General features: G+C 30.1%; 2 protein-coding genes across 2 annotated transcripts; both read right to left on the bottom strand.

Moving 5' to 3' along the window:
- Positions 1-487: 487 nt before the first annotated feature.
- Positions 488-5026, bottom strand: LOC130668964 (speckle-type POZ protein-like). The gene is made up of 2 exons (XM_057471565.1): positions 1254-5026; positions 488-1154 (listed from the first exon to the last, which is right to left on the bottom strand). The coding sequence occupies exons 1-2, from the start codon at positions 2308-2310 to the stop codon at positions 1060-1062; spliced, it is 1152 nt and encodes a 383-aa protein (XP_057327548.1). The 5' UTR covers positions 2311-5026; the 3' UTR covers positions 488-1059.
- An 807-nt stretch (positions 5027-5833) lies between these two features.
- On the bottom strand, positions 5834-11774 carry LOC130668969 (protein obstructor-E). Its single transcript, XM_057471571.1, has 5 exons — positions 11636-11774; positions 8960-9178; positions 8621-8888; positions 7275-7409; positions 5834-7187 (listed from the first exon to the last, which is right to left on the bottom strand). The coding sequence occupies exons 1-5, from the start codon at positions 11685-11687 to the stop codon at positions 7172-7174; spliced, it is 690 nt and encodes a 229-aa protein (XP_057327554.1). The 5' UTR covers positions 11688-11774; the 3' UTR covers positions 5834-7171.
- Positions 11775-16002: the final 4228 nt, after the last annotated feature.

The raw sequence follows: 16002 nt of genomic DNA, 5'->3' as shown, positions 1-16002 counted from the left end.
AAAAAAAGGGTTAAAAAAATACATATCTATGTATTTCCTGATTAACCCTTTATCCGTCGCGCTATGAGCGCAGCATCGCAACTTTTATTAAAAGATTATTTAAAAAAAAAAATTTCCTGATTTTTTGAAATTTTATGAGTTCTTCTACTGTACTTTTTAGTATCGGATGAATGGATGATAATTATTTTTCGATATTTTAAATATTAAAAAAATATTTTTTTTTGTTAGAAAACCTGAGAAACGCGGTGATGTGCCGCTGACGCGAGTAAATTCGGGCTCTGAATTTGTTCGGATTTTTTGCGCAGTGTTGCCAGTTACCACCAGCGATTTATTTCCAGCTCATTTAATTCATCTTTTTCTTTAATACAAAATTTTTATTTTATTAAAAAATTGAAAAAAAAATGCAGTCGTATAAGCTTGTGTGAGTTTAATTTTTTAAAATCAGACTTTAATATATTTCTACAACTTCCAGTTTAAATCAAAAATTACAAAGTATGTACATTACATTGATTAAAAACCCAAACGACTATTTTTCATCATATTCAATTGAAATTTATATTGTAAATAGAAATAAAGAAAATCTAAGTTTTTATTGGAGGTCTTTAACAAAATGAAAAAACGAAAACAGAAGTTAAATACAAAAAACAAATTTATTTAGTAAATATTCATTTTTATGAAGAAAAATCGTGCCGTTACCAATAACCAAATTGTTATCTAGTGATGCAAAAACAATATCTACAGTGCTCCCCCCCCTAAGATATCATTTCTCCTCGATTCAGTTTTCACACTACACTCAGTGGAATTTACTTGCGCATGCGCTTGGCCGCTACTATTAGTCAGCTGTTTACATACACCTAAATATCCTCTTCTAAAAAGATAATGGGATGTCGTATCGTTTTATTATGTCACTTCTGTGACTATTTTATTCGGTTGTCGATTGGTCGACTGAGATAGTGGCGGGATTTTTGAAAGAATGAAGGTGAGCGAAGCGAGCATGTTATGTCTAGTACTTATAAACAGTAAGACTGTGCATGCTTCTATTTTTAATAGTTCCACCTTTTAAGAGAGGTAGGGGTACCTCTCTATGATATTTTTCTCACATCTTGGGGTGGGAGCACTCGACTCTGGTACAATCTTAACTCCCTCCGGTACACCTAAAAAAAATTAAAGGCGATTGAATAAATTCAATTTCATATTTCGATTTATTATAAGAAAATATAAGTTTCAGTATAGTTAAAGAAATAAAAATATACCATTTTCCAATTTATATCCGGCTACCGATTTCTCACCATTGGGATTTGTGATTATTATAGTACCACTGGGTGTACACGATACATCTTTGAGTGACATTTCTTTATCCATCATAAATTTTAAACTTCTGACGTTTTTTAATAATTTAGAGGCACCACAACGAATAGCCAATTTTTCAACTTCATTATAATTTTTGAAAGTAAGATAGCAGTTGACGATGGAAAATTCACACATACGTATCAGTCGTATTAATTTATATTCTGAAGCAGCTTCTAGCAAATTCTCTGAATAATCATCCAAGTCTTCAACTTGGCCAGTGTAGATAAATTCTAAAACTCTTTTGAATATATCTGGTTCGATATTCGTAAGAGTTACTTGATTATTATTGCTGCCGAACATTTGTTCATGCCGAGCAACAATTTTATATAATACAGAACATCGTGTTTCTAAAACAGTTTTATGGACTGGAAATTCAATATCCTTCACTTTGATTATAACATCACCGTCATTTTGTCGGCATTTGTATTTCAAGATAAAATCTGATAAATCGACATCTGGTTCATTAAAATATTCTACATACTCAAAAGGAAGTATAGGATTTTCGTCCAAGTAAGTTATGATTTCGACGCGCAGTGTCATTTCATCGTTGGGAAATAGATTGTTTCTTGTTTTTAGTAAAGTCAGCAGGGCACATGAACTAACCTGATTGTAATACAAATCTAATAATGCATGATCGAATTTCCGGTTTTTTCGTCCAACAAAAAAACAATTTTCGTCGGCGTCGACCACGTAAAAGTTACAGGTTACATGATTCTTGCAATCCGCTGGATAACGAGCATCGAACACTAGGTTTATTAATTCTAGAACTTCCATTTTCACGAGCATCAATCTTACATACCACTTCTTGACACAACTTTCAAATTCTGATGAAAATTTATGAGCCACTTGGATCTCTGTAGTGGTGGACGAATCTACACCTGATAACAGGTGACTTACATTTTTTATTACCCATGTATAGACAAATTTATGAACATTTTGTTCTATTTTTTTTAGAGGCATTTTTCACTAGACACAATTTGAATTAACTCAGCTTTTTTAAAAATTTTTTTTTTATGACTGTGATTCCGCGTTTTTAGAGGAACTAAAACTAAGTCCTGACTGAACTAAGCAGTTAGAACGTTAAAAGGAGCAAGGAGCACTCTCTCATATGAGACTTCAGTTTCAAAAGTATCCACAAAAAGGTGTAAAATTATAGTCTCAAAATCAGCTAGAGAGGCGCTGATAAGCATATGGGCCCTAATACCCGAATAGCCACTCTAGCTTGAAAATGACTGTAATTTGACATTGAAATTAACGGAAATTTGCTGCCTGAATTTGCCGACAATTTGACTCTAAAAGTTGGAGGGAAAAATTTGCGGTCCATTTTTTCTCAATTTAGAGGTAAATTTTGACTACATAAAAAATTCGGTAATGTTCGTTCCTAACATTTCAGAGGGTAAGCAAATTTATACATAAAATTGTCTACAATTTCAAGGTAAAAAAAATACTTTACAATTTTTCAAGTCAAATTAACAATAAATTGATGCAAAAATTTGCCTGAAAATTGACGAAAAATTTTTTCTAGTCAACTTTTGAAGTTAATTTTGCATTCTAATTCATGTAGTAAATTTACGTCAAATTGTATAACAAGTTGCATATAAAGTGTCTTTAAAAACGGAAATATCCAAAGTTGACGGAAATTTGACGAAAAATTCAAGGAAACTTTTGTAAAGTACGACATCTCTATATAGTCAACACAGTACTCAAATTTATCTGCACGTACCACTAGTAGAACATCACAAATACTCGGTATGAAAAGGCGTTTTGCTCCGGCAGGTCTCGATTGTACTAGATAAATACATTAGTTTTTGTGACAGATATTTGAAATTTACTACATTTAGTGCCTATAAATGGCAGGTTATAAATCCGCGTTTATTTATTTGATAAGATTGTTTTGAGTATTTGTTGAAAATTAGAGAGAAGTCGGTAAGTGGACGAATTAAAATGATGATAAATTTTGTCACAAGATGGGTCGTTAAGTTACTTCGATATTTTTTGGTCGTTTGCTTTCGCACATGTAACTAAAAAATATTTTTTGATCCGATGATTAGGTATCTTTTTACCAGCTGTATCTTGTCTAATATTTTTAGCTGCCGGCTATAGGCGCTAAATGTCGTAGATTTCAAGTGTCTATCATAAAAAATTAGTTTATGTCACGTCGTATGCAAAGTATGCTCAAAGAAAAAACTAATTAAAAAATTTTTAGATTCCTGTAACTTTTCGAAATAAATCAATTTTTATAACACTATTGTTACGTTCCCCTAATATTTTATTATGACATAATTAATGTAAATTTAATAAATAATTTCAACATATATCGGTGTTTTAAGACTTCTAACCGATTGCTTCATGTTTGTTGAAGAGTTCTCCAACATTTCTAATAATTTTTATCGGTCAATTAATAGATGGCGTTCTAAAAACTGATCATATACGTGAGACGTTTTCCGGCTTTCTATGTAGTGGAGCAACATCTCTGATTAGAAAATACTATTAATGACGATTAAAAATGTTTCAATCATTTTGAATCGTCGTGAATCGTCAATTGATGATTGAAGATGATTAATAACGATTAAATTTTTAATCGTTTTTAATCTTCGTGCAGGACCAGAAATTGCAATATTATTTTGCGATTAACCCTTTAGAGTTAGAGGATCTTGAAACGTCTACGTGTGAGACTAGTGGGGAGAGCGCGAATCGTAGAGTCCCGTGAGCATGTATGAGTGACATGTGAGAGTAGTAGTGTGCCTGTGAGTACTCTTCCAGTCATTTGAATCTCGCGCTGCGTTCATCGATAGTACCGTAGTTAGTATTTTTGACATAAGGGAGTAGTCTCTTCGAAAGTAAGGTTAGAAAAATTTAACAAATTTCATACATTGCCATGTAATTGAAAAATAATTTTATTGCGCATAATTAGTCGCTAGTATGCCAAAAATAAAAATAAAAAACATAAAACCTTAAGAGGTTGATGATGAAATAAACGTGAGAGTATTGAAAAAATCGACTTGTCACTGTCCAAGATAATAAATTATTGAAATTTGAACTTTCCTTAGTACTAAACGAAAGTTCCAAGTTAAATACGTATTTATTTTGACTAATTATGATGCTGATAATCAAAATACTTAACTATATTCATAATGAAACCAAATGTTGTTCTTACTTTGAATTTAAGTCCTTTGATAGTTATTATTTAATAAATCAAAAATTTAAAAAAAAATTATTTTTTACTTTCCGCCCAGGTGAAATGTTTTCTCTTATAATACGGCCCTTTCACATTTGCTGCGTGCTCTTTCTACTCTGTCGGGCTCCACCAGACCGAAGAGTGGGGTTTCAAGCTCAGACTCTAAAGGGTTAAAGACGATTCATGACGATTAAAAATTTCAAATCGTCTTTAATCGTAAAATAATAGTGCAACTTCTGTTCCCAAATGAGGATTCATAACGATTTAAAATTGTTAATCGTTATGAATCGTCTTTAATCGTAAAATAATATTGCAATTCCTTGTCCCACATGAAGATTACGACTATTACCCTGGTGAAAATTTTTGGGAATTTTCTCTGAAAAACTTGGTTCCAAAGTTCTAAAGACTTTTTCAAAGTTCTGAAGACTTTCAGAGAAAATTCCCAAAAGAAATTCCCATTAGAAATTCTTATATTATTTTTAGATTCAATATAATTGAAAAGTATTAATTTTACTTCCAGATGAAAACCTTGTGGAATAGGATTTATTGAAAAGTAGTCAATTCTCATCTTTTTCAATACTTTTCAATGAGTATTTTTAATCAGGGAAATCGTTTTATTTATGTAGGTTGATTGAATTTTGTTTTTCAATTGTGTGTCCTCTCAAAAAAGAGGGATTTACAATCATTGATTTTAAAAATTAGCCTTAAACAATTCAAAATTACTTTCATTAAATTTCAAAATGATGTATATTTTTCTAAGAAAAGTCAATAGAAGAACATTTACAAAAAAAAACAATAATTTTGATTTCGATCAGATAAAAAATTTCCAAATTATAACTTTCAAATATTTTTTTTTGAGAACCTGGTCACAAGACAAGAAAAATTTCAAACTTCTAGAAGAAACATTCAATAAACGTTCATAGCCGATTCAAATTGTTTTACTCAAGTATATTTCTCTTCACAAACGTTTTGTAACTTCAGAAAATTGTACTTGTTAATGTCTTTGAACACGTATTCGTTGATATGTCATTCCGACTATATATATATTAGGGTGGTCCTTATTTTGGACATTTTTGAATTTTTATGCTCCCAGAGGCTTATGTGGTTCGAAATAAATAAAAAAAAATATCCTCAAAGTTTCAGGTCTCTATCTCAATTTTAACCCGTGCCGCACAGCGATGTAAGTTTCCCATTTAAATAACACGGGGTTTTTGGCATTGAACGATTAAATTTTTATTCCGGCTAAAGTAATTGTTCGAAAAATTTGAAACTCTGTAGACTTTATCCTCATATTAGCAGCTACTCCTCAGAATTTTTACAGATTTTCAGCTACTATAATTTTGGGGGTACAGCATGATGAAAAAAAAGAAAAAAATTATTTTTTTTATTTTTAGCTAAAATTTTTTTCAAATAACATATCAAATCAGTCTGCATCCTTATCAGAAGTTCTTACTTTTTTTCATTCTCACACCTAAGTGGGTGAACGGTATATCTTTGTTGCACTAATACAGTAATCAGGAACTTTGCATTAGTGTGCAGTAAAGTGTTCGTTAAGAGGATTTTTTAAATTTATTACGATTACCTCACAAACGGTTTCAATGACGGCAGAAAAAAATTCCCTTAAAGTTTGAGCTCTTAATTCCAACAGAACCACGTGTCGCAAATTTTGTTTTTGTGATTTTTTAAGTTTATTATATTTATTTATAAAAGAAATCTATTTTATTAATAATTCATTATAGTTAGGAAATTGTAAACAAATAATTATTTTGATATTATAATGCACAAAACTATCCACCTTTTGTTTATTATTTATTGCTTAAAACAAATAATAAACTTGAAGGTGACCAACTTATTTAAGCAAATATTGAAAGAAATTTAATTTATTGATAATATTTATCAACTGTTAAACTGAGACATAATATGATTAGTGGCATTGATATACCGATCTCAGATATCAATTGAATGCATTATGTATTTTTGAAAAAGACACATTGCCAAATAACATAAACAAAAATATTTCTTGAAAAAATCACAAAAAAAATTTTGCGGTAACTCTTCCCGTTAGAATTAAGAGCTTAAACTTTAAGGGAATTTTTTCTGTTGTAATTGAAAAAAAATGCTCCTGATTACTGTATTAGTGCAACAAAGATATGCCGTTCACCCACTTGGGTGTGAGAATGAAAAAAAGGAAGAACTTATGAAAAGGATGCAGGGTGATTTGATATGTTTTTTAATAAAAATTTTAGATAGAAATAAAAAAATTTTTTTTTTGTTTCTTTTCATCATGCTGTACCCCCAAAATTATAGTAGCTGAAAATCTGTAAAAATTCTGAGGAGTAGCTGCTAATATGAGGATAAAGTCTACAGAGTTTCAAATTTTTCGAACAATTACTTTAGCCGGAATAAAAATTTAATCGTTCAATGCCAAAAACCCCGTGTTATTTAAATGGGAAACTTACATCGCTGTGCGGCACGGGTTAAAATTGAGATAGAGACCTGAAACTTTGAGGATATTTTTTTTTATTTATTTCGAACCACATAAGCCTCTGGGAGCATAACAGTTCAAAAATGTCCAAAATAAGGACCACCCTAATATATATATAAATATATATTGACATTTGCTTTGAATTTCCCGGTTATGGCTTAAGCCTCTTTAGCACTGTAAAAATATAAAGACATGATTAATTTCCTGATTCATTACTATATAAAAAATGTATTAGCCGAAAAAATTTGTAACGAATTTTACCATAATGGATATTCTTTGGGATCCATGCAGCTTAACGTGACAGAGTCAAAAAGTTGTCCATCACCGCAGGTAATAAGTCTGGGATGTCCTTCAACACAAGTAATTAATCGCCCACAGTCTCCTGGAACGGCAAATCTAAAAAAAATTGAGGTATTAAAATCTAGATCGAAATACTGAAGATAAATCATTCGCTTTGAACAACTATTTTTCTAATCAATTTAATATGTCATTGAAATAGTTTTAATTATACATAACGCTGATTAAGAAGTCCGAATGAATCCGATTGAATCCCAAAATATGTATTATTTTAGTATTGAATCAAATTAAGCAACCAATAGAAAAACTCAAACCGGATTCTATTAGATTGAATGAGAAAATAATATTTTATTTTTACAGATTGAATTTGAATAAAACTTAATCGGTCGATCAGAACGCTCTCGAGAGCATTGTAATTGACTGATTAAATCCGATTAATACCCAATTGAGTTCCAATCGGATTCAGTTTGAATTTTTGATCAGGGAATGGCTAGCATCTATAACAGTTGTTTATACTTCTAGTGCAAATTAACATAAAACGCGAGGTGTGAAAACACTTTATTTTTCGCGATTACCTGGCCGTTGATCCGACGACTATTGATCCAAACTACAATGCATACAATATTATTAGTTATACACGTTAATATACCCGAATGAAATATATCAATTAAAGTGTTCCCAGAGAGAAAGTCGCTGTCGGGATACGTCGAAAATTTTTGGTTTGTAATTATAATGCGTAGTAACAGCGTGAGATCAAAGTTATTTTTTAAAAGTGGATGTGATGTGCGATGGTAATGTGCCTTTTTTTCAAATATTTTGTGCGTGTGTGTAATTACAATAGTATGGTAACGCACGCTTGCAATGGTACTGAAAAAGTTATCTGGTGAAATTAATTAACACCAGGATTCAGTACTCTGAGGATAAACTACCACCGAATTCTATATCGTTCAATTTATTGTTACTCAATCAGTTGCGTCTCAAATCAATTATCGTTGGATAAATTGTCGACGAATCACTTATCACTCGGAGTAAGTATTGCTAGGATCAACTATCTGCGGATAAATTGTCACAGATCAATTGTCTTCGGTTCATCGGTCGACACCATTTTTCGCTCATTAGTTTAATAGTGTGGGAAATTGTTGGTGTATATTTACATCGCAATTACGATGAAGATAAATTTTATTATTTTGAAGTTTATTATTAACAGCTTCATAAACAACCATGTCTACTAATTAATAAGAGCTGTGAACTATTTTGCCATTTAAAATATAATTAAGTTTTTATTTATTTAGTTTACTTCATAAAATTACCTTGGGAAGGGCCAAAATTTAGCTGCAGCTGTATGTTTGGGAACTTTTTGAGGACATTTAAAACCAACTACAGCTTCTGGATTACAATACGGAATTAATTGATCTGGCCAGATACAAGTGTGGCTCTTGTCATCCCAAACAAGCCCAGGTGTACATGATTCATGATGAGGTTCACCGTAGATGCATTTAATGTACGTAGTGCTGCAAGAATCACTGTCTGCATACAGCCCAAATTGATATTCACATCCTGGAGAACTAATTGGGGTCGCTTAAAAAGAAATGATTCTTTGATACATCTTGGATAATTGTTTTTCTAATAAGAAATAATATACTACATACGATCAGCTTGGCGTCCTTTGCAATCGACAGCCCAGTAATAGTTACAGTGATGGTGTACTGCGCCGTGCCCATCGAAGAGAAGACCATTTTCACACTGCTCGAGAGTTAGAGTTCCATTAGTGCAAAGGAAAAAAGAAGCACAATCTTCTGGATGAGGATAAGCTTGTTCTCCATATTCTTCAGGGCAATGAGGAAGTCCATGAAGAGATGCACAATGAACTAGAAAGAATCATACAAGTAAAGAGTAGTGTTCAGCAATTAGATTCAAATTTAAATTCCTTCAAATACATCATATTTGTTTCAATATATACTAATATAATAATGAGTTATGACAAAATGATTTACAGGTGAGCTGCGTATGAATGAATATTTAACGAAAAGATCTATGGCTTCTTGAGTTTTTCGATATCTTAGTAGTTAGAAATTGAAAAAAAGGAAAAAAATTTTTTTAATTTGAAATTATGTATATCACGTTTAATATTCGAGCATTAAACTTGAATTTACTTTTGAAAATTTTTCTAAAGTGGATTTAATATAAGACATAGAGTAGCGCTCAAAAGTATTTTGACAAAGGTATTTTTATTTCATTTATTAAGAGTAAACAAAAAACACAAAAATCTTTAAGTTATGTTTTTGAATGATATTTAAAGTTCTATAGAATACCCAGATAGCAAAATGAAGCCTTGATAAATTCTGAATGAGTTCCTATTTGTGATTTGGACGTTTTATCAAAATCTTAAAGAAGTCTTTAAGAAGTTCTCAAGATGTCGAATGAGCCACCTAGCGAACTCAGTAAGACGTCTTTAAAAAGAGTTCTTAAAAAGTTCTTTTTTCTGACTTCGCAAATAAGACTTCAGTATAAATTTACCATGACGTCTTAAGGAGCTCATAATTTTGACTTCAAAGAAGTTAAAAAAAAGAATACATTAAAACGTCACAAAACTGTTGTCTTATTTATGGAGTCTTTACGAACTCTTAATTAAGAGTTCTTAAAAATGACACTTTTAATCTGATTGATCTGATAATCTCTGCATCGCCAAAATAATTAAAAAAATTTATTTTTTAAATTTACATGCATGGCCAAGTATGATCCATTTTTCATGGGTTAACTCGGTCTGATTTACATATGTAAACTATTTTTTAACTCATAGAACACCGCTTATAAATTATCATTCGACTGTAAAAAAAAACTATGCAAAAACTATCTATCAACGGTTATAAAACGACTTAATAACAATGTGTAATAAGACAGAAATTTTAATGATAGTTTCATGAAATTTTTACCATTTTCCACTGTAAAAAAAAATAAGCGACCTTTTTTTGTCTTTCGCAAGCTAAAAAATTTTTGATTAACTTTGCTTATAATAATTGGTATTTTAAATCATAGTTATAAGGATATAATTAGTTGTTATTACTTATAATGTACACTGAGAAAAAAACAACTACTTTTCTCATGTCCGCATAGTAACTATTACACGAAAAAATTGGAACCTGACTGGTTACTGTTCTGCACCCGACTCAGTATGGTGCTAGAAGAAAATGCCTGATTGTGGTGAAACGCCACACTGTTTACTGTGCGGGACCTGACTGAGTCGTGTGCGCAGATCACTTAGTCAGGTTCCGCACAGTAATCAGTGTGGTGCTGCACCACAACTGAGCATTTTTTCCAGCACCATACTGAGTCGGGTGCAGAACAGTAACCAGTCAGGTTCCAATCTTTCCGTGTACTACTTTGACATCGGAAAAGTTCTTGGTATGTCAACATAAGAAAATTTCCCATTGTAATATAGGAAAAAATACTACGGATTCAATCAACAAATAATCGAATTTTTATTTATATCAACTGTTTTTGAACTGTTCATTTACCGTAAAGTACTACTTATATTCTGGATGCTAACAGAAATTTTTTTTTCTAATAACTGCTCATTAACTGTTTCCTCATTAATTTTATATTTTTTGAAAATGGTTTGGATGAAGTAGTATAAATAAATGTATAATAACGATTTTAAAAAACTTTAATTCCAAGGGAATGACCACTATAAAATCGTTTGATTTCGGCATTGTTTTTATCTAAAAACCGTTTATTTTTCGCACATTACAACCGTAAATAAATTTTATTTTCAAAGTCAAAAAACTGTTAGTAAATAGTAAAAGTAATTAAACCGTTAATAAACCATTTTTTACTTCAATGAGGATATAATCGTCATATTCTTGGTGATAGCTATAATATTAATTATTATTATTCATTAATTATTGTTCTAAACTGATATATCTGATCTACGTATATATTATATGTCATAGCACTTAGAAAGCTTAGGCTTTAAGGTCAAATGAAATTTATTAAATAAAGTAAATTAAAAAAATAATCCACAAAGAATTCTGTTTTATGAAATATTAAAATATTTTATAATGCACATATTAATCGAGTTCTTTTTATAGTATTTAAAAAATATATCAACAATACTAAAGCATATGGATGTAGTTAATTGATGATAGCAGTACTGCTAACTAAGATTTCTCCAAAACGATAATTCCTTGGAACGAAAAAATTATGTGATGTTTATTTTTTCGTTATGCATCACTTAATTTTAGAGTTTAATCTTTTCCAACGGGAAGACATATGTTGAATAATTTATAGGTGAAATAATGTATTAAATCTTTTAAGATTATACTTACCAATTGAAAGAATTGTTGCTAATACGCAAAAGCTAAATATATTTTTGAACATGCTTTAATAATTACTTGACAACTAACAAAGTATGATTCGTTACCACTGAATTAAGAGAAAATAAATAAATCGTTAGTACCTCAGTTTTTGACCTCGAGAAACTTCACATTCCTTTCACTTGCGACTGAACGAAACGATCACTTTTTTCAATGATTAACTCCCCTCTTAGTTGACATTTCATGTCTTTTTCTATTATTATACAAATAAAATTTCTGTTAAGATATTACGTACTGTTCGTAATTTTAGAATACAATTTAATTCAGATGTATGGAAACTCATTAGAAACTAATATAAACTCATAATGAGTTTAAAAAACCCAAGTAGTAATGATAAAATTTTATTGTTATTATTATTACCTAATATTGTGCTACCGATTTTGTACACTCTGTATATTATCTTGCCTTATGGCTCTCAAGGGACATGGGTTCTATGACCAAATAAAATTACATTACATTACATTATTAATATTCTTAATTATTATTTTATGTCGATCGGCTGTATACAACTTGTTACATAATACAACTATAAATATCAGGAAAACATAACAATAATAATAATAATGATAATAATAATAATAATAATAATGTTGGCGTCCTAGAAGGGATGAAGCAGACTTTTGTGTCTGCACTGGCTAAAATACCAACTTATTCATCACAAGTTGAGTTTCTGGCATCGCGGATGCAAAAGGTTGTAATTCTTGGATCCCTTTGTCTCCTAAGGCAACGAAACTTGGCCTGCTTCGCATGCTGGCTATCTTGTTAATAGAGCATCGCAGCAGTAACGATTTGGCGCTCAGGTAAGGCCCTCGGTAGAGTCTTAAATATAGTGGAAACCTAAACATATAAACCTTCTCAATAAGACAATTTATAGATAAATTGAGAAAAATATAGATAGCCCGAACTGGGAATCGAACCCAGACCATGTCGGTATCGCGCCGAGTGCTCTACCAGTTGAGCTATCCGGCACTATACTATATTCCGTTCAATTTGATCTATAACTTAAAAGAAAATAATAATAATAATGTAATGAAGACAATTCGTCATTGAGCTATTGGTACTAATCATAATTGTAATAGGTCGCCATTTTATAATTAATTGAGTGGTTTTAATTAAATAAGAACCCACACATACGTGAGAAATTAAGGCTTCCCTCCAGCTCCAGGTTAGTCAACTTGATGAAATATAATAATAGCCGAATTTTACAAGATTTCTTAGAGGACCAGTTTTGCCCTAAATTAAAATTTTTACTTTTTGGAGCATATTGATTACGTATACCATAGAAGAAGACTTAAAAAAGTAAAAATGGTAAAAAAAAATCAAATATTAAAACTTTTTTTTTTGGAGCGCTTATTTTGCCTCAAATTTACAGATTTTTAATTTTAAACAGACGCGGTATATTGAGACCATAAAATATGGTAAGGGACCAGAAAGAAGTGAAACAAGTGAGAACCACTGAGGATATAGGCCCTTTTTTCTCAGGGGTCCCATTTGCCCCCCCCCCCTCCTTTACATCATGACATTATTATTTAATATTAATGGTTACTTGAATAATTTGTCTTGAAATAAAAAAACAAAAAGTACGTTTCTGATAAAAAAAAAAAAATCGATTCGTCAACCTTTCGAAGAGAAAATACATTTCTCAGACAGAAATTTTTTCGTTTTTATTGACCAAGCAAACTTTTGGATCAAAAATTTATCTTGGCCCCAGAAGCTTTTTTTTCACTCATAATGTTTATTTTTTGGAGCAAGAAAATTTTCCTTGGACCAAAAAACTTTTTTTGTTTTTATTCAAAAAATTAATTTTTCGGAGCAAGAGAATTTGTTGTCTTGAACCAAAAAAAAATTTTTTGAATCAAGTATTTTATTTTTCGTGAATGAAGAAGACAAATTCAGAAGACAATACTCTTCTTGACCCAAGTTAACTGTTTTTTCTGTGTATGACTCTGAATTACTAAAATCTCTCGATAACGTGGAGTATCGGCTCATAAATATTCCTAACATAATATGGACGTGAATATATTCACTTTGTATTTATCTGAGTGTTTGCATGATTACAAATGAATTCATTGGGTGTAATAACATGGGGCATACTAGTGCCACTCAGACATTTATAGTGCGTTATAATACTAAAAGTTTAATGCTCTATTAAATGTTTCATGTCATTTGATAAAGATCTTTCCTTGAGTAAAATTATCAACTAATCTTCTATTGAATGAACTTTGTTTTATAGAATTTCTTTTTCAAACGAAAATTTTTATATGTTGTCCTCGTTAATTGGAAAGTGATTGCCACGACTCTCAAAATGTTAAAATGTAGCTGTCACGTAAGAAGACAGATTTCTTTTTAAGTTGCCTGTAAGGTTTTATATTTCTTAATACAAAAAAAAAATCAGTTGAAATTTGATTCGTCATATTCTCAAAGTAAAGTTCAGTGTCTATAAATAAATGATTTTAATTATCATCAGTAATTCTTATTCAAATAGTAAGTAACACCTCGCTTAAGAATTCTTTTAGACTCTTATTCAAACATATATCTACTTATCCATGCATATTTCTATATATCCTTATATATTGCTACAAGAGTTTATTAGTTTTATGTAAGAAATGAGCCTCTATAGCAATTTTTTAATAGTATAGCTCTTACTTTAAGAGCACTTTTAAGAATTAAAGTTCTTATAATTAGTTCTCTTTTATCTTAATAATTATCAAAAATATTTTGTAATATACTTTTTTAAGGGCTTTAAATGTCGACGAAAAATGAAGTTCACTTTGCGTTGACATTTAAAGCCCTGTAACTTCTTTCTTATTCATTTGACGTATATATGATGTCCAATACTTTTTGTAGGAAATTTAATTTCCTACAAGAACGTGCCCGTCACAATTGAAAAAATATTTTTTGATAGAATAAAAATGAAAAATTATAAAATAAAATTTAACACTGAGGAAACTAAAATTTTGTTGATCTTTGAAGCCCCGTAACTTTTTCCCAGTTCATTTGATGTACATAATGCATCAGCACTTTTTTGCAGAGAATTTAATTCCCTACGAAATCATGCTAGGCGGAATTAAAAAAAAAATTTTTTCATAGTCTTAATAACGAAAAACTAAAATTAAATATTTTCGCGGGTATTTTAAATGGGAAAGGGGGTCCCCTTCCGTGATAGATCAATTTTAAAGATATCTGGCTGATATTTGGTGAGGATTTTTTGTTATAACATAAAGTAACATTTAATCCCATAAGACGTTAGAAAAAAACATTTTTTTGTTTTGGAACACCCTCATATTTATACACGAAAAAAAGAGCAGTTGAAAAATTACAGTTTCTACAGTAAAAAAGGCTTTCGGGGCAAAAATCTTTAAACATTAAACCTTAAACTGTAATTTTAGAAATTTGTTATAGTAATATAATTAATACAATTTTAAGCAGCAAATTTTACAGTTTAAATCGACAACATCGAGTTTGAAACTGTAATATTTGTTATTTCTGTAAAATTTACTGATAAAAAATGTAATTTTTACAGTTTCAGACTCGGAGCGCTTTACTACTGTACGAAATTGTAATTTTTCAACTGCTCTTTTTTCCGTCTATATTCGGTCGAAAAATTTTTATATAATTTTATATAATTATATAAAATTTTTAAATTAACCGCATTCATAAATGTTATATTACAAACTTTTTTCAAATTCTTGGAAGTAGACTAACAAAATCAAAAGCGGAATGACAGCTTAAAAATTTTCAAGTTTTAACAATGAATTATTATAAAAAACTGAGATATAAAATCAAAAAAATTTTAGTTAAGTTTAAGAAATTTTAACTTGTCATTTTTTTTTTAATTCGTCAAAAGAAGTGATTATCGCCCTGCTATTAGTGGATATACCCCCTGATTGAAAGAAACGATTCAAAAAAATTTTTTTTTAATCTTTATGAATACTTTTAAATCGACTTAATTGACATCGTTTTTGAAGAGGAAATAGAAATGAATAGTTTTGAATTGACGTATAAAAAACGGCTGGAAAAGATTGAATACGATTTAATTTTTCAAATATCTTCAAATACTTTTGAATCGACAAATAATAGTTGAATTTCTGGCTCGCCACGGTGATTTAAAACAATTCAATTTTTTAAATTGTTTTAAATAGATTTAAATCGACAAATACTAGACTAATTACTGATTCGTAGGTAGATTCGAAACAATTCGAAACAATTTAATGCTTCGAATCGTTTTAAATACTTTTAAATCGACAAATAACAGGTGAATTTTGCTATTGGTCTCTTTACCCTATAAACAATAATATAATTGAATATAATACAAATAA

Source organism: Microplitis mediator, chromosome 5 (assembly GCF_029852145.1).
Source record: "Microplitis mediator isolate UGA2020A chromosome 5, iyMicMedi2.1, whole genome shotgun sequence".
Taxonomy (NCBI): Eukaryota; Metazoa; Arthropoda; class Insecta; order Hymenoptera; family Braconidae; genus Microplitis; species Microplitis mediator.
This window is presented reverse-complemented; position numbering and strand designations above follow the sequence as displayed.

Bases quoted from the DNA above. Each gene is read 5' to 3' on its own strand.
- LOC130668964 (XM_057471565.1), bottom strand. From the start codon at position 2,310: ATGCCTCTAAAAAAAATAGAACAAAATGTTCATAAATTTGTCTATACA. The intron at 1,155-1,253 runs GTATATTTTTAT...AATTTTTTTTAG, and splicing joins CGGATATAAATTGGAAAATG to GTGTACCGGAGGGAGTTAAG.
- LOC130668969 (XM_057471571.1), bottom strand. From the start codon at position 11,687: ATGTTCAAAAATATATTTAGCTTTTGCGTATTAGCAACAATTCTTTCA. The intron at 8,889-8,959 runs GTATGTAGTATA...TTTCTTTTTAAG, and splicing joins CAAAGGACGCCAAGCTGATC to CGACCCCAATTAGTTCTCCA. The intron at 7,410-8,620 runs GTAATTTTATGA...AATTTTTTTTAG, and splicing joins AAATTTTGGCCCTTCCCAAG to ATTTGCCGTTCCAGGAGACT.